The following is an 18632-nucleotide window of genomic DNA, read 5'->3' on the forward strand; positions in this document are numbered from 1 at the left end:
ATATTCCGAGTTCGATCACCACCGCCACCACCCCCACCCCCACCCCCAAAGCTAAATAGTGTTTCAGTTAAAAAGAAAGAAGAGGGGAGTCGGGCGGTAGCACAGCGGGTTTAGCACACATAGCTCAAAGTGCAAGGACCGGAGTAAGGATCCCGGTTCAAGCCCCTGGCTCCCTACCTGCAGGCATGAAGCAGGTCTGCAGGTCTCTATCTTTCTCCCCTCCTCTGTCTTCCCCTCCTCTCTCCATTTCTTTCTGTCCTATCTAACAATGACAACATCAATAATAATAACTACAACAACAATAAAAAAAAGACAAGGGCAACAAAAGGGAAAATAAATAAAATTAAAAAGAAAACAAAGAAGAGAAAGAGAAAAAAGAGAGACAGCAAAAAGGAAAGATACCACAGCATTGAAATATATATGTGTGTGTGTGTGTGTGTGTATATATATATATATATATATATATATATATATATATTTTTTTTTTTTTTTTTTAACAAGAGCACTGCTCAACTTTGGCTTATGTTAGTGCTCAGACATGGAAGTTGTTTGCATAGCCACTATGATATCTCCTTAACCCAAGTACATCTTTCTTAAATCCCACACTTAAATTATGTCATACAGTATTTATCTGTTTGCCTTATTTCATACCATGTACTTGAGTTTCATCATTTACAACTTACAACTGGCAAAGTCTTCTCTCTCATGTTGAAAACACTCCATTCTCTCTCTCTCGCACATGCACATGCTGTGTGTGTGCGTGTGCGTGTGCGTGTGCGTGTGTGTGTGTGTATGTCCAGGTTATTATAATATACATATGACATTATGCATATATACATTTGAAACAGTATTTTGTCATTTCATGACTGAAATACATTTAAGTTGTTTTCTTTTTTTTTTTTTTTTAATTTTTTATTTAAGAAAGGATTAGTGAACAAAAGCATAAGGTAGGAGGGGTACAGCTCCACACAATTCCCACCACCCAATCCCCATAACCCACCCTCTCCCATGATAGCCTTCCCATTCTCTAGCCCTCTGGGAGCATGGACCCAGGGTCGTTGAGGGTTGCAGAAGGTAGAGGGTCTGGCTTCTGTAATTGCTTCCCCGCTGAACATGGGCGTTGACTGGTCGGTCCATACTCCCAGTCTGCCTCTCTCTTTCCCTAGTAAGGTGTGTCTCTGGGGAAGCTGAGCTCCAGGACACATTGGTGGGGTCTTCAGTCCAGGGAAGCCTAGCCAGCATCCTGGTGGCATCTGGAACCTGGTGATTGAAAACAGAGTTAACATATGAAGCCAAACAATTTGTTGAGCAATCATAGATCCCAAGCTTGGAATAGTGGAGAGGAAGTGTTAGGGAGGTACTCACTGCAAACTCTAGTGTAATCCTGCTTTCAGGTATATATTTTGCAGTAGTTTATGGATACGTGTGCACATACGCTCTCTCTCACAGAAACTGGTGTATGTCTAGGTTATGGGACTTTGTTAGAAAGTGAACCACCTGAGATGAAATTAGAGTGTACTATTAAAGGAAAGGTCTCACCCAAGTAATGAAGCTGAAGAGTTGTCATTCCACACGTGAAGTCTCTGGATACACTCTGAGGTGAAGCATGTTGAGATGGCAATCGTTGCTTTGGTTAGGTTGTGATCGGCGGATGCAATATTATTTGGTATGGATTGGGAGATGCATACGGGAAAGTGAGCCCTATCCAAGGGTGCCAGGACTGGGGGAAGTAGGGGCTCTATAGTGAAGATGTGAGGTTCCTGCTGTCTTAGGGTTCAAAAAGACAATCAATAGTTAATATTATCATCACATTATTTGTTAATTGGGTTAACTTTGAAAAGTCCCTTTGTTATGGTTTGCTGTACAGTACCCAGTATCTTGTATATAGCTGTGCTATTGGAAGCTTCTAATCTACTTGGTCTAGGCTTTTGAGAGAGTCCGCATATCAAATACGTAGCCTATCTATTAAAAAGATTCAGTTTGTCTTTTGAGAACCTTTGAGACATACAATTGATTTCCCCCTCTCATATTAATTAACTACTGATTTATATGCCTACATTTTGCTAGGAGTGTACATAAACACCATTCCCATCACCAAAGGACCGTGACCCATCCCTCCCGCCCACTCCCACCCCCCACTGGCCCAGGAAGCTACATGTCTACCCCTCACCACTGGGTTTTTACTTTGGTGCCCTACTTACAATTTGATCAGGTCCTGCTTTTAGTTTCCCTTTCAGATCTTCTAAGTCAGCTTCTGTTGATGAGTGGGATCATCCCATACTCATCTTTAACTTTCTGACTTAGTTCACTTAACATAATTCCTTCTAGCTCTGTCCAAGATGGGTCAGAGAAGGTGGGTTCATTGTTCTTGATAGCTGCCTAGTATTCCATTGTGTATATATACCACAGCTTTCTCAGCCACTCATCTGTTGTTGGGCACCTGGGTTGCTTCCAGGTTTTAGCTATTATGAATTGTGCTGCTATGAACATAGGAGTACACACCTCTTTTTGGTTGGGTGTTATGGAGTCCTTGGGGTATAACCCCAGGAGAGGAATTATTGGGTCATATGGAAGGTCCATGTCTAGCCTTCTGAGAGTTTTCCAGACTGCTCTCCACAGAGGCTGTACCAATTTACATTCCCACCAGCAATGTAAAAGGGTTCCTCTGTCCCCACATCCTCTCCAGCATTTGTTGCTGCTGTCCTTTTTGATGTATGCCATTCTTACAGGAGTGAGGTGGTATCTTAGTGTTGTCTTAATTTGCATTTCTCTGACAATCAGTGACCTAGAGCAGTTTTTCATATGTTTGTTAGCCTTTTGGATCTCCTCTGTGGTGAATGTTTTGTTCATTTCCTCTGCCCATTTTTGGATGGGGTCATTTGCTTTTTTGCGGCTAAGTTTGCTGAGTTAAGTTGTTTTCTTATCTTGTCTATTATTAATAAATCTACAAGAAACAAAAAAAGAAATACACACACACACATACATATATAGTACCTGTGTGCCATGGCAACTGGGGCTCAAATCTGGGCTATCTCATGGCAAAGGTGGCATGATCCCCAGTTGACTATCTCTCCATCATTTTAAATTAATGGTGCAGGGCAATCTTCAACATTACCCTCTTAGCAAAATCAGGGTGAATCCAAATAATTATAAAGTCTCTAAAGAAATAAAACCATTTGCTCAATTTATTATCTTTATTTATTTACTGGCTAGAGAAAGCCAGAAATTGAGGGAGTAAGGGGTGATAGAGAGCCAGAGAGAGACACCTGCAGCCCTACTTCACCACTCACAAAGTTTTCCCCCTGCAAGTGGGGACCGGGGGCTCAAACCTGGGTCCTTGCATGTTGTAGCATAGGCACTCAAACAGGTGTGCCACCACCTGGCCCCCAACAGTCTGCTCAATTGAAATAATATATAGGAGATGGGATATGGAATTCTGGTGGTGGGAATTGTATGCAATTGTACCCCATTTATTCCACAATCTTGTCAATCATTACTAAATCACTAATAAAAAATTAAACTGAAAAGAAATAGTATATGTATTAATACAGACTGAATTATATTTCTATAATTTTTTCAAAGTTTAAAGTAACTTGTTTGATATGAAGTTGACCTCTTGCTTCCCAACACAAGTAAAAATAGTGTGTAAATGCTACCATTTTTCAGCTTAACCAGTAGTTTAAGAGAAATTCAAATATCTGTTCATGCTAGTGGAGTCTCTCTGTTCCAGAACTGTGGGGTAGTAATCTATAGGATCTGAATTATTAAAAAATTCACTCTTTATATGGGGTATATTATCAACAATACTCCATACTCACTGCGTGTGAGTCTTCATTAAGGAAATAGAAAACATAGATCAAAAGAAGCCTAGATTTCCTTAAATTGAAAATCTCATCACTAAACTTCTTGATGTTGTTATATTAGACAGTGGGAAATGACTATTTAGATAATATACCAATAACTGGAAAAGAAAGAATAATTGAGTTAATGTGGATTTCTTCATTATATTACATACAAATTATAACTGAGATGCTAATTATACTACTACATTTTAAGAGCAACGTTTATTCATTATACTTCTCTAACTAATATTTTGGACAGTTGTAGAGGATTCTGGAAATTAAATATTTTATGATATACACAGCAAGGATGGTCAAAACCAACTCCTATCCTTTTAAAGTCAAATGTATTAGATGGTTCCTGTCTTTCTGTGTAAGCACTAAAATGTTGGCTATAGCTGTGGCAGTGTTAATATTATGACACTTAATAATTGATTTTGTAAATGAATTTTGAAGTTACTTACAAAAGAATTTTCAACAAATTTCCAGAACATCTACAGTTCTAGACTTGGTCTTTTTATCACCCTGCCACTCAACATTTGACATCCAACTTTACCTCACTGGACAAGTAACTTTTTCAGTTATAGAGCCTATCCGCTTAATAGTTACTAATTTCCGTATCCTATCATCAGTTTAACATGGATTTTGTATCTTTCTTTCTTTAATAGTCTGATACGTACTTCTGCATGTCAATGCGTTTGCCAGTGGATGAGGAAGCCTTTGTGAGTAAGTATTAACTGGATGTTGTGGGGGACAGATAGGCTGTTGAAGGAAAGACAGCTATTTGAAGTCAGTGAAAGGTTCACTTTGAGGGTTATGAGCATATTAAGCTATACTGTCAGTTCCTAAAATTCATTTATCATGCCTAATGCAGAAATAAACTAAAGAGAGGTACTGAGAGCCATGACTGCAAACTGTATCTGGAGAGACTCGTGAGTAAAAGTAGTTAAGGAGTTGTATGCAGATATAGATGACCATCAATACCATGTGGTCCCATTTGTATAGTATTGGTTCTTTGTCTGTGGCTGGAAGCTGAATTCTGTTCCACTTAACAGATGGTTTATTTACTTTTTGGTTTATACTATAAATGACCCATTTGGAGTCAACACTGGGTAATGTAACACTTTACCTGTCAGACAGGCAGATGGATAGAAAGGAAGAAAAGTAAGACTGAGTAAAGGAAAGAAGGAGGGGTGAGACCATGAGGAGCTTTGGCTGTTATTTGTATGAGAATACAAGAGGCCTCTTAGACAATAACTCCTTCCCCAATTGAACCTTTAAATCAGATTTTTAAAAAAAAATGGCAAAGCACCATCTGTTTTAATCTAGTTTGTTTTAATTTAAACATCCCTTATGACAGACTTTTAACTTTTAGGAAAGAGGTTTAGTAGGAAAATTATTCACGGTTTTCTATGTGTGTCTCACCCCATACACACAAATATACACACTTGCTTTACTTTTCTGGTTTGAAATGTTCATTTGGGAGCAAAATTGATGATAATGAGAGTTGTTCTTTGGTCCCCTGAATCTAATCTTCAAGTGGATTGTCTGCAATGACTTCATGTGAGTTATAATATGTCTACAGTAACCCTGGGGCTATATGAGGATGAATTTTCATGAAGTATTCCACATGGGAATATACATTATAAACATGCAAACTCAGGACAGTGCACACTTATTTTTTCCCATGTTTTGAAGACAATACTATAGGAAAAATAACCCACAGCAATATTCTTTAGACGAAATTTGTATCATGGTAAATCCTAAAAATGAAAGGCAGACTTTGGGAAGTTGAGTATTGTTTCATTCTATAGTATTTTATCATAACTAAAAAGAAAAAATTAGGAAGGGCATTACTCCTCAGTAAATTCTGATAAAGACAGAAATATAATTTAACTTCCTAATTATGATGCTTTGAGTAACATTGGCTGTCATTTCAGATTATAAATTTGTTCTTAAAATATTAATAGTAAACTTTCCTCATTTTATTGTCTTCAAGTTTGCCATTCCAGAAGAACATAATATTTATTCATAAAATATGGTAGTGCAGCTGATTAAGTGCAAGGACCGGAATAAGGATCCCAGTTCGAGCCCCCGGCTCCCCACCTGCGGGGGTGGGGGTCACTTCACAAGTAGTGAGGCAGGTCTGCAGGTGTCTGTCTTTCTCTCCCCCCTCTATCTTCCCCATCCTCTCTCGATTTCTCTCTGTCCTATTCAACAGCAAGAACAACAACAAGGGCCACAAAATGGGAAAAATAGCCTCAGAGACTGGTGCATTCGTAGTGTAGGCACCGTGCCCCAGTGATAACCGTGGAGGCAAAAATAAAAAAATAAAATAAAAATGAAAGTTTGCTTTCTTCGTGAACTTTCCATATATATATATATTTTTTTTTTTGGTCCATGTTGAAAGGTAGACTTGACTTCTTCTCTTTCACATTTGCTTTGAAGAGAAGACCACACAGGACATTTGTATAAATAGAATAATTATGTTTCAATTCATTTCATAAGGGAAATTCTATATATGTTATCTCACTAATTTTTAGAATAAGTTTGGAGGTAGTCCTACTTAATAGCTAGAGAAACAGATATGAACATCTGTGTCTGTCATTTACTTTATATTTTGTTTAATTTTTTTAAATTACCATCAGGGTTATCACTGGGACTTGATGCCTGTATGACAAATTCACCCTTCCAGGAAGCCATTTTACTAGATAGACAGTGAGAAATTGAGAGGGAGGGAGAATAGAGAGGGAGAAAGAAAGAAAGACACCTGTATCCATGCTTCACTTCTCATAAAGCTTCCCCCCCCATAGGTGGGGACCCCAAATCGTCACACATGGTAATATGTGCACTCTATTAGATGTACCACTGCCTGGCTCCTGTGTCTCATTTTTAAAAAAATGTTTATTAGTGATTTAATCATTGATTTGCAAAACAATAAGATAACAGAGGTATAATCCTACACCTTTCCCACCACAAGACTTCTGTGCCCTTATTCTTTCTACTGGAAACTGTAGTACTTCTATGGTTTGACTATTATTTCTATAACTGTCTATCTATATTTATATATATTTGCCCTTTTTATGGCCCTGCCTTCACTTTCTTTCTAAGTCATACCTACTACTTCTGAGTGTTCTTCCCCCCTTTTTGCCCCCACTTTTTTTTTTTCCTCTTCTCTGGATCCTGACAGAATTGGAGGTCAGCCAGCTGGTCATCTTCCTGTAACATTTACTCCCACTGGGAGTATGGACCAAAAATTCTTTATAGGGTACAAAAGGTAGAAGATCTGGCTTCTGAAATGGCTTCTCTGCTGGCTATGGGCACTGGCATACCCCCATCCTGTTTCTATCTTTCTCTAGTGCTGTGTCTGTGATTAAAGCAGATGGTAGGACAGTATAGGTTGTATGCAATTCTTATTGTTATTGTTAGTCATTAGCCTACCACCAGCCACTGTTTGCCGATGACCACCATATAGAAACCCCAAGGTACTGAGAGATAAGCATATTTAAGCCATTTTACAGAAAAGAAAACATAGAATCAGGGAGGTTAAGAAACATGCCCAATTTTTTTCCTATCTCCATGTTGCCCTACTTGTATGCGATTTATATCAGCAAAATTAGGTGGGGGGACAGTGATGGAGAGAAGAGTGAAATAAGCTAGTAAGTGAACAGATGGAGCTGAAATATACAATAGTATCGTCTCTTTCTCACATCAAATGCAGTTATTATTTCATTTCCTTACCTTCACTCTCTAATGGAAAGAACCAGGTTAGTTTGGGTTGATTAAAAAATAAATAAATGCCTGAAGAGATAGCATAATGTTTATGCAAAGGACTCACATGCCTGAGATTCCAGGTCCCAGATTCAGAACCAAGCACCGCCATAAACCAAAGCTGAGCAGTACTCTGATACCCCCCCAACTCTTTCTCATTAAAATAAAACAAAATATTTTAAAAGACAAAAAAAAAATATCAAGCCATCTAACAAGAGTGTAATACCTGTGAAGATTTACAGAAGGAAAAAGACTTGGGGGCAAGAGTAGATAGCATAAAGGTTATGCAAAGAGACTCTCAGGCCTAAGGCTCCCAAGTCCCAGGTTCAATCCCCTGGACCATGATAAGCCAGAGCTGAGCAGTGCTCTGGTAAAAAAAAAAAAAAAAAAAAAAAGGAAGGAAGGAAGGAAGGAGAGAAAGAAAGGAAGAAAGAAAGAAAGAAAGAGACTTGGATGTGTAATTTGAGAGTAGGTTGATCTCTCCCATAGAGGAGAAACTTTTCCAGAATTCCAAAGTGAGTGTCACTGGTAGGTAACCAAGACTTTTTCAGGAATAAAGCTTTAGTCTTTTTGTGAGTTGTTTCACCTTCTTGGTCTTGGGGATATCTTATTAAAACATTAGATTATGGCTGAAAATGAAGGCATATAAAGACATACAATACTGTGTTTACTCTTAAGATGCTTATGTTTCTATACTTTCATTATTTGTACCTTTGAACTTTTGAAAGTTATTAGGATTTGTATTACAGGATTTTATAAGGATACAATAATTGTTTAATACTTGAGTGGACATGGGGATTAAGCACACATTAGCACAAAGCTCAAGGACCAGTGTAAGGATCCTAATTGGAGCCCCTATCTCCCCATCTGCAGGGGGATCGCTTTACAAAAGGTGAAGCAGGTCTGCAGGTATCTATATTTCTCTCCCCCTCTGTCTTCCCCTTATCTCTTGATTTCTCCCTGTGTTATACAACAACAACAGCAGCAATAACAATAATAACATCAAAGGCAACAAAAATGGGAAAAAATGGCCTCCAGGAGCAGTGGATTTATAGTGCAGGCACAGAGCCCTAGCAATAACTCTAGAGGCAAAAAGAAAGTTTTGTCTGTTGGCCACTTTCTAAGGCAAGATAACAAATAGTAGTATAAATTTTCTGCCTTAAATTATACTCTTATTTGACTAAAAAGGAGAATAATTTTGTGGGAAAAAAACACATTTATAAATTCAGAAAACTTCAAAAATTCTTTCATGTGCCTATACTGGGTTCCACAGTAGGATGTTATATGAGGTATGATACAGACTGAGGGAATCACAGCCTGGCAGAATTCTCAAGGCAAGCATTCAAATGTTACAACATATGAAAACAACTCTATTATTATTATTTTTTTTTTTCTTTTTTAGGTTTCTGAAGAAAATCACAAAGGCAGAGTAGAATTCAGGTTGCTTACCAGGACTACAACAAATTCTCTTTCTAAAGATATATATATATATATATATATATATATATAGAGAGAGAGAGAGAGAGAGAGAGAGAAAGAGAGAGAGAGAGAGAGTCTATATATAGAGATAGAGTATATATATTTATATATGGAGATATGGAGAGAGAGAGATCAAAGCATTGCTTAGCTCTGGCTTATGGTGGTGCTAGAGATTGAACCTGGGACATTAGAGCCTCAAGCCTGAAGGTCTCCTTACATAACCATTGTGCTATCTCCTCTTGCCTAGCAAATTTTCTTGATTGTTTAAAAACCTCAAGTTGCATCTGAATAATTCATAATTTTGGTTGGTGTATGTGACCAGATAACTCAATTTAGATAAATATTTCTAACTTTTGAGGAGACACACATCATCACAACAGTCATGAGACCTGCATGTGCATATGAGCATAGCATATTTCATGTTTATCCATTAAAATAGATTATTGGAGAAGTGTGATGTGGATAAGTATAATTTTTATATCCTTATTAAAGTAGTTACTCTCTGTGTTACATTGTTTTTGTTGTTTTACTAGTTAATTGTATGTTTGGAATGGGTGACGATATGATAGAATTAGGGGCTGGTGGTACACTGGGCTAAGCGCACATAGTATGAAGGGCAAGGACCCACACAAGGATACCTGTTCAAGTCCCTGGCTGCCCACCTGCAGGGAGGTCACTTCACCAGTGGTGAAGCAGGTCTGCAGGTGTCTCTCTCTCTCTCCCTCTCTCCTTCCCCCTCTCAGTTCCTCTCCACCCTATCCAATAAAATAGAAAGAAAAAAAAATCATACAGGAGCAATGGATTCATAGTAAGCACCAAGCCCCTACAGTAAACGTAGAGGGGGGAAAAAAGATATGGTAGAATCTACTTTTGACCACCGAACTGTGATGCTATCTAAAAGATGTTTTACAGACACTCAGAGGAATTGGTTCTGACAGCAGTCCATTCAGCCAAGAAATTTGACTGTCATTTTCATCTACTTGCTTTCCCTCACATGGATGACCAGTAAATAAATGTGTCTTTTCCTTAGTGAATGATGACAGGTCCCTATCTATCAAATTGCACTATATAAATGAGATAGAAGCCATTGAATTTACAAACAGATTAAATTAATCTAATGATTCATTGCTGTTCATTTTGGGGGCTTTTCCCTTGAATGCAGAAGAATTTCTAACAGAGAATTGCACAATAGGACTTGAAGGTTCCGAATATGCCCTTTCTTTAACAAAGAAACATATTATATAAACATATAAACATATTTAACAAAAGCCATATTAAGATGATATTTGGACTATTTCAAACACTGCAAGAATGTATTTTTATGGCATTTTTGAGTCACTGGACAGTATGACTGTAAAGATCAAGGTCTGTCAGTTATAGTGCTATTACATTCATAAAATAAATAGAAAGTGGGTACGTGTGTGTGTGTGTGTGTGTGTGTGTGTGTTTCCATTCCCTTTAATTACTCTGTAACCTTGCTGCTTCCACATGGTTGAACGTTTATTATTCAGTCCCTTCATTCTCATCTAGGGTCTTCTCCAACATGAACAGTACATTTTCTAAATCCTGCATGATTACTGAGTAGGAAGCTTTCCATATACCACGCGCTCGTGTGTGTGTGTGTGTGTGTGTGTGTGTGTGTATACAGAGATATAAATTAGTATTATACAGAGAAAAATATAGACACCTGGTTGCCTTATTTATATCTTAAAATGAAATAATATGAACATAAAACAGGAAGAGAGAAAACTAATTTCTACTTCTTGATAGTTGGCAGAACTGATAACTTAAATACTATGGTTCTGATTTTTATGAAAAATGATATATAAAAGACAAATATATAATTTGTCTTTTATAGAAATAAATAGAAATTAAGAAGTCAGGGGGAGATAGGATGAGAGAAAGAGAGACACCTGCAGCACTGCTCCACCACTTGCGATGATTTCCCCTGCAGGTAGGCACCAGAGGCTTGAACCTGGACCTTGAGCATGAGAAATCTACCAAGTTAGCTACTTCTCAATCCCAGTTTTCCTAGTTACTGAGTAATAACTACTTGCAGAAAGCTGAGAGCACATGTAAGGTATTAGATGTACTTAATAAGTGAACAAAACCAAATCTGTAAGTGGTAATTGTGAAGAAGAACCTGTAACTGTGTATCCTGTCACAGACTTTTCTTAAATGTTCCCTGTCTTCTCATCACACAACTTATTTCCATCGGAAACCCCCAGAATTTTCTAAGGTGATTTTAAAAAAGGGAGAGGACAGAGTGGGAATGATTTTATAACATTTTGTAAAACTGAGAGTTAGAAATGACATCAGTTACATACATCTAGGAATTATCAAAAAAGTAACATGACAACAGGAATTATTGGAGTAATGAATTTACCCAACATAATGAACTGTAATATTGTATACCTAAGACTAATATTACATGTGAATTAAAATAAAATTATATATATTGGCATATGTGTATCTATACATAATTACTACCTAAGGAAATAACTGCCATGTTGACAGCTGTTTAGTGTAATAATGTCAAAATGTCACCATCCCACTTCACCCCTAGTTAATGTCAGTTCTGGTCTGAATCAAATTTAATGTGTAAATGCCCCTCAGGGGCATAGTGTTCATGGCATTGAACAGTCATTCTGAAGTAGCCATTCGAGCTATTTCAGTAGAGATGACTTAAACAGACAGCTCTGAAAAATACCAGTATAAATTCATTGAGAGAGAGAGGACCCGCATCTGGGAAAATGGTCTGTTTGGATCTGTAGTGCGGATGACATATTCCAGCCATCATGACAATGAAGAGCACACAGAGCATGAATGTGAGCTTCACTACTTGTTCTTTACATACCTGCAGATAGTTTATTTGCCTTATTTTATTTCCAGAACCCCCACCCCTCATGTGGGGTAAATGACCCTGGCATAAATGTTAGCGGTTATGTCTATCAAGTGAGGAGTATGCCTAGTGAGATTGAAGAGTGGGAGATACTATGTTGGAAAAATGGTCGGTTGGGAGTCTAGTGCGATGACGTGCATGGACATAGCAGGCATTAAGGCTGATAACATAGCTCACTTGGATAGTGTGCTGCTTTAATGTGCACAATCCAGATTTGAACCTGACTCCCATCGTACTGAAGGAAACTTCACTAATGTCATTGTCTTTGTATTCCTCACTTCCTTTCTTTTTTGACATTATTTATTTATTTATTTATTTATTTATTTATTTATCACTGGATAGAGACAGAGAGAAATTGAGAGGGGAGAAGGAGATAGAGAGGGAGAGAGACACCTGCAGCCCTGCTTCACCACTTGTGATGCTTTCCCTCTGCAGGTGGGGACCAGGGCCTTGAACCTGGACCCTTGCGTACTTTAATGTGAGCACTTAACCAGGTGTGCCACCACCTGACCCTCCTCACTCTCTTTCTATCTCTCTATTTTCCCCTGCCCCTTTTTTCTGCCTCTCTTTACCTGAAAAGTCCAGCCTGGAGCAGAAAAGTGATATATGCAAGAAGGAGTCTTTCAACCTGCCTCTAAGACTTCAAGAGAACTGTGGTGATTATAGTTAGGGGGTGGAGGCACTGAACTTCAGTGGGTATGGTATGGAACTATACCCCTATTATCTTGCAATCTTGTAAACCACTAAATATATATATACATATGTGTGTATCTATAAATATATAAATATATATTTTTATGTATGGGGAGATAATACTTGGATTCTGTGGGAAATTAATAAGGAACTATTGCAGGGATGACATTATAAAGCAGGGCTTAATAGTGTATGAGACTGTATCCTGCATATTCTGGCAAATGAATGCTACTTACTGATTATTTTATTGGTTCTGGCATGTGCCAAAAAGTTCAATTTACAAAGGTTATCGTCTAGAAGTTTAATTCCCTTTTGCACTGAAACCTCTTTCTTAAGAGGTAAGGACTGTTTCTGTTTAAATTTATGTTCACTTTATAGGCTTGCTTAGGTGTCTTATTTCTCGGTTAACTTGGCAAGTGCCGTTTAGAGCCCTCATAAACCACACTAAGGACTCTCCTTGAATTGTGTGCCTTATTGTCCATGCCTGCAAGAGTTCATGACAACTCTCTACTACATGTTCCGATTAAAATGTTCAGGCACAAGATATTTATGTTAGCATAGAATATTTTTCTGGCTGTGTGGGAATGTGTATTATCAGAAGATAATACAATATCCCGTTGCTGCAGCTCTTCAACGTGCTGCCAAATGTAGTACGCGGTGAGCTTGGCATTTATCTGAGCCATTCTGAGCCTATTGCAAGATTATAAACATTAAGGTTGATCATATCCTACACTTAAATAACAATTTGGAGCACTACTTTCAGTTCTTGTGAATGATTTTTGAAGTGTAATCTTTATTTTTGGAAATAAAAAAATGTTTATGAGAGTGTTATTGAGATTTTCAGGTCAGTAGCTTTTTCCCATCAATTTTTCTTGAACCTTTCACCTCTCAGTTCTCTCAATATTGAATATGGCTTGAAAGCACTAGCACTATTAGAATACTCACTCTATTATAGGCAGCATCACCAGAGGCTCCATTTGTATGCTTGCTTAGACCCACTTCAGTCCTGAAATCGTTTTAGGTAAGATAGCTAAAATGGCCACATGTGAAATAGAATTTCGGTGACCACTTTTAATTAAAAAAAAAAGTCTAAAGTATGTTAACTTTTTACATTTAGAAACTTTATAAACCTATTCCGATCTATTTCATCTGTCTTTCCTTTTCTCTCTGGTAACAACTATATTTTTCTCAAATTCTGTTATTTATGTGGTGTTAGTCTAGTTTGTTTGCTTTGTCATTGTCAATTATATGTGAAATATATATATGTTTATGTTAAAACTTGCTTTTAATGTTTGTCCCATACACTTAAAAGAACATTGAAATCTGAGTTAATTAAGATAACTTAACTAACCTCTGAGTACATTCACATAATAAAAGTATACTCAACCAGTCCAAATCACCTATGATTCACCCACTGACACTTTTCAAACTTACATTTGCTCTGAATTATGTCTGGACATATAAATGAGATATTGATGGAATTATGGATGGGAGGCATCTAGGATTCACTCTGGGCATGTGTATTTTTAGCAGCCTGTATCAGCAGTTCTAATGCACAGAGCCAGATTTAAAGTTCCTTTGACAGAAATTATTTGCTAATATAAAATATAGCCATAGTAGTTTATAAAATCATTTACTGTATATAGGATAATTCTGTTGGAAGGGAAAAAGAGAAATGTTAGTAATAGTTATCTCTAATTAACTGCTTTAGTGTATGTGCGTAACTTCCATAGTGCCTCAATTCAGGAGATTCATGTTTACTTGTACTGTGTAATTATCCATGGTCTGTATTACTTTACTGCATATCTATGCCTTAAAAGACTGAACCTACCATTTCTGATGGCAACTTCAGATTGGTATGTGCATGGATATCTTCTAAATAGTTCATTCCTCCACTTCACCGTGTGTGTTCACTTAATCTTTCCAGGTCCTGATTCTAGCAGGTATATCAGACTTTGACATGCAAACCTGGATATCCAGTTGGAAAGGAAATATGAAGAGATAGCCAATTGCTAAATGAAATTCTCTGCTAGATCACATGCTTAGAGAATTTCGTGGCTCTGATTGTAGTCTGATATTAACTGTTAAAGAGGTCATAAATCCTGAACAACCTCATGCTGTATGGATTAATTTTGCTTAGAACACCAGAAAACAGACCTGAGTCAATTCTTTAATCAACACGTCGCCTATACTCATGTTCACAAGCCTTTCATTTTAGATGACGTTGTCCTTTGAGAAATTCCACAACCTGTGCACTTCCAGTGTCATCATATTTCCTTCAATTAATATATGACTAGCTGTTTTTAGAGTCAGTCCATCAAAAGTATCTGCTTCCCAAGACTCACTCCTACTTACTTGCCTATAAAAATTTCTGAGCATATACATCAGGCAGTCTGAATCATTGACACCCCTTGAGACAGGAGTAATGTTTTAATTTAGCAACTGCCATCTGATTATTGATTTAAAAGTGTTGGTGGTGCTATTAATCTTTTTTTAATTTATTTTTTATTTAAGAAAGGATAAATTAACAAAACCATAGGGTAGGAGGGGTACAACTCCATAAAATTCCCACCACCCAATCTCCATATCCCATCCCCTCCCCTGATAGCTTTCCCATTCTCTATCCCTCTGGGAGCATGGACCCAGGGTCGTTGTGGGTTGCAGAAGGTAGAAGGTCTGGCTTCTGTAATTTCTTCCCTGCTGAACATGGGCGTTGACTGGTCGGTCCATACTCCCAGTCTGCCCCTCTCTTTCCCTAGTAGGGTGGGTCTCTGGGGAAGCAGAGCTCCAGGACACATTGTTGGGGTCTTCAGTCCAGGGAAGCCTGGCCAGCATCCTGATGGCATCTGGAACCTGGTGGCTGAAAAGAGAGTTAACATACAAAGCCAAACAAATTGTTGAGCAATCATGGACCCAAAGGTTGGAATAGTGGAGAGGAAGTGTTAGGGGGGTACTCTGCAAACTCTAGTGTACTTCTGCTTTCAGGTATATATTTTGCACTAGTTTATGGATAAGTGTGAACATATGCTCTCTCTCACAGAACCTGGTCTATATCTAGGTTTTGGGACTTTGTTAGAAAGTGAACCACCTGGGATGTAATTAGAGAATACTATGAAAGGAAAGGTCTCACCCGAGTAATGAAGCTGAAGGGTTGTCATTCCACACATGAAGTCTCTGGACACAGTCTGAGCTGAAGCATGTTGAGGTGGTAATCATTGCGTTGAGGTGCTATTAATCTTATCTGATATAACATAACCTAACATAATTTTCACAAGCAGCTTTTGTCTGTTTCCCCAAACTGCTTTTGCTTATTCTGCCAGACAAACTTGCACACATTAATATCATTGTTTTCACTAGAACCATCTAGCTTTCTTCTGCTTTAATCCTTTAGTTTTTTGGTATATGATAAAAAAATTAAGGAGTAATTTATTTTAATATATGACTTTCCTTATTATTTTTATTGCTAATTTAATAATGAACAAGGTAGTGGGTGGGATAAGAGAGATACAATTCCATACAGTTCCCACCACCAGAGTTCCATATCCCATAGCCTCCATTGGTAGCTTCCCTATTCTTTATCCCTCTGGGAATAAGGACCAAAGTTCTTTATGCGGTGCAGAAGGTGGAAGTTCTGCTTCTCCAATGGATATGGGCATTGACAGGTCGATGCATACCCCCAGGCTGTTTCTGTCTTTCCAGAGTGGGGAAGGTCTCTGGGGAGGTGGGGTTCCAAAACTCATTGGTGAAGTCGTCTGCCCAGGGAAGTCAGATTGGTGTCATGGTAGCATCTGCAACTTGGTGGCTGAAAAGCATTAAGTTATAAGGCAGAATAAGTTGCTTAATAATCAGGAACCAAAAGATAAGAATATTACAGATGAGATTTGGGTTCTTCATGTTGGAAGAAGCTAGGAAGTCTATTTTAGGTATATTCCAAAGGAAACCCAACAGCTAGCATGCAGGTGGGCTGAAAGTATTGCCTGAGAAGATAGTGTCAGAGTTGGGAATAGGATCAGAAAGCTGGATCAGGGAAGAAAGTAGTTCCCAAATATGGGAAAAATATATAAGTACCACTAACTGTAAACCCTGTTGATCTGACCTCGGGACCATGTCTATTCATGTTTAGCACAGGAGCCTGTGTAACTTCTGCTTCCCTGTCAGTCTGAACTCGCATTCCATGGTCATACCTAGGAGCATTCTAGGCTGCACTTATTTCAGGACCAGTCTACCTCAAATAGCAGAGTATGTTGACCCAGCCTCCCACTGTTATTCTACACTGAGAGCAAGGTCTTGTAGAGGCCCTAAAAGAGCGTTTATGATGTTGAACGTGATGGATATGACCAGTGATGCTGGAGAGAAGGATCTACTAATGCATTTCTAATAATAGCTTTTAAAAATATGAATATATAATTTTAAAGATATTTTCCTTAATCTGTTTTGCATATTATTAAAATCTCTGATCTGGTCCTGTGTCTCTTGTTCTCAACAGATCTTATTTATTAGGAGTGATATTTTGCTCTACAAAGTTAGACTAAAATTAAAAAGTAAAAAATAATGCCAAAGTAAAGCCCTTATCCCTTACCTTCCCTACTAATAAGTAGACTTTTTTTTTTTAATAAAGTAGGAATTAACAAATCCAGGAAGAGATCCTGTCAGCTTCATCTTTCAAAGCTAACTCTTCCCCACCATAACAGTAAGCCTTAAAATAAAATGGTCCAATGAATGTTTTTAAGAGAATAGAGCAAATACTGCAGTAGTTTATTTGGGGCAAAAAAAGAAAAAAAATAATAACCCAGAATTGCCAGGTCCATTTTGAGGGAGAAAGAAAATAAAACTGAAAGTGTCAACCTTCCTAGCTTCAAACTATACTACAGACCTACTATAATCAAAACTGCTTGCTACTGAAACTCATATAAACACCAGATCAAGAAAATAGAACTGAAATAGAATTGAGAGTCAGGAAATAAGCCCTCACATACACAGACAGTTCATTTTTGGGAAATGAACCCAGAACATTAAATGGAGAAAGGAGAATCTTTTCCATAATGGTGTTTGGAAAATTGGGTTGCACATGCAAATGAATGAAACAGAATCATCCTATGTATTGTGTACAAAAGTTAGCTCAAAATGGATTAAAATTTATATGTTAGAGCAGATATCATAATATGCATGGGAGGAAATGTTGGCACTTTATGATACCTGCTTTGGAAATGTCTTTGCAGATTTCATTCTAATAGCAGGAAAAATCAAGAAAGAAACCAATGGAATTATATTAGACCAAAACAAAAACAAAAACAAAAAAAATCTTCACAGAAAAAGGAACAAACACGCACACGCACAGAATCCTTGGGCGGAGTGAGGGCAGGTAGGTAGTATAATGGATAGTGGTTATGCAAAGAGACTCCCATACCTGAGGCTCAAAGTTCCACCCAACCATCATAAGCCAGAGCTGAGTAGTGCTCAGGTAAAAAAAAAATAATAATAAATAAATAAATAAAATAAATAAATAAATGAAAACCTTACTGTGAATAGTAGGTTTTACACGCCATACACTAATAACTGAATTCTGTAGAGTTCACAAACTCAGCAAAAGGTACTCTTTTACTCTCTTAGTTGGAATGTGAATTGATTTTGTCCCTAAGTCTTCTTCTAGAAGAAGAAGAAGGAAAACAGTTTGAAGATTCCTCAGAATGTTGAAGATGGATCTAGCCTAAGATTTAGCAACTTCTCTCCTAGGCATTTATCCAAAGAACATGAAAACAAGGACTAAGTGGTGGCGCACCTAGTTGAGTGCACATGTTACAGTGCGCAAGGACCAGGGTTCGAGCCCCGTCCCCACTTGCAGGGAGAAAACTTTGTGAGTGGTGAAGCAGGGCTGCAGGTGTTTCTCTGTCTCTCTCTGTCTCTGTCTCCCTCTTACCTCTCTCAATTTCTGGCTGTCTGTATCCAAT

General features: G+C 37.8%; 1 protein-coding gene across 7 annotated transcripts in view; it reads left to right on the top strand.

Annotated features, from left to right (window-relative positions):
- The window catches only part of PAM (peptidylglycine alpha-amidating monooxygenase), a 359693-nt gene that overhangs the window by 207200 nt on the left and 133861 nt on the right, over window positions 1–18632 (top strand). For all 7 annotated transcript variants that reach the window (XM_060201208.1, XM_007526805.3, XM_007526804.3 and 4 more), the window contains exon 4: window positions 4508–4565. In XM_060201208.1, the coding sequence (XP_060057191.1) occupies window positions 4508–4565 (58 nt within the window). The remainder of the gene's footprint in view (window positions 1–4507; window positions 4566–18632) is intronic.

The sequence above is a fragment of the Erinaceus europaeus genome, chromosome 11, assembly GCF_950295315.1.
Source record: "Erinaceus europaeus chromosome 11, mEriEur2.1, whole genome shotgun sequence".
Taxonomy (NCBI): domain Eukaryota; kingdom Metazoa; phylum Chordata; class Mammalia; order Eulipotyphla; family Erinaceidae; genus Erinaceus; species Erinaceus europaeus.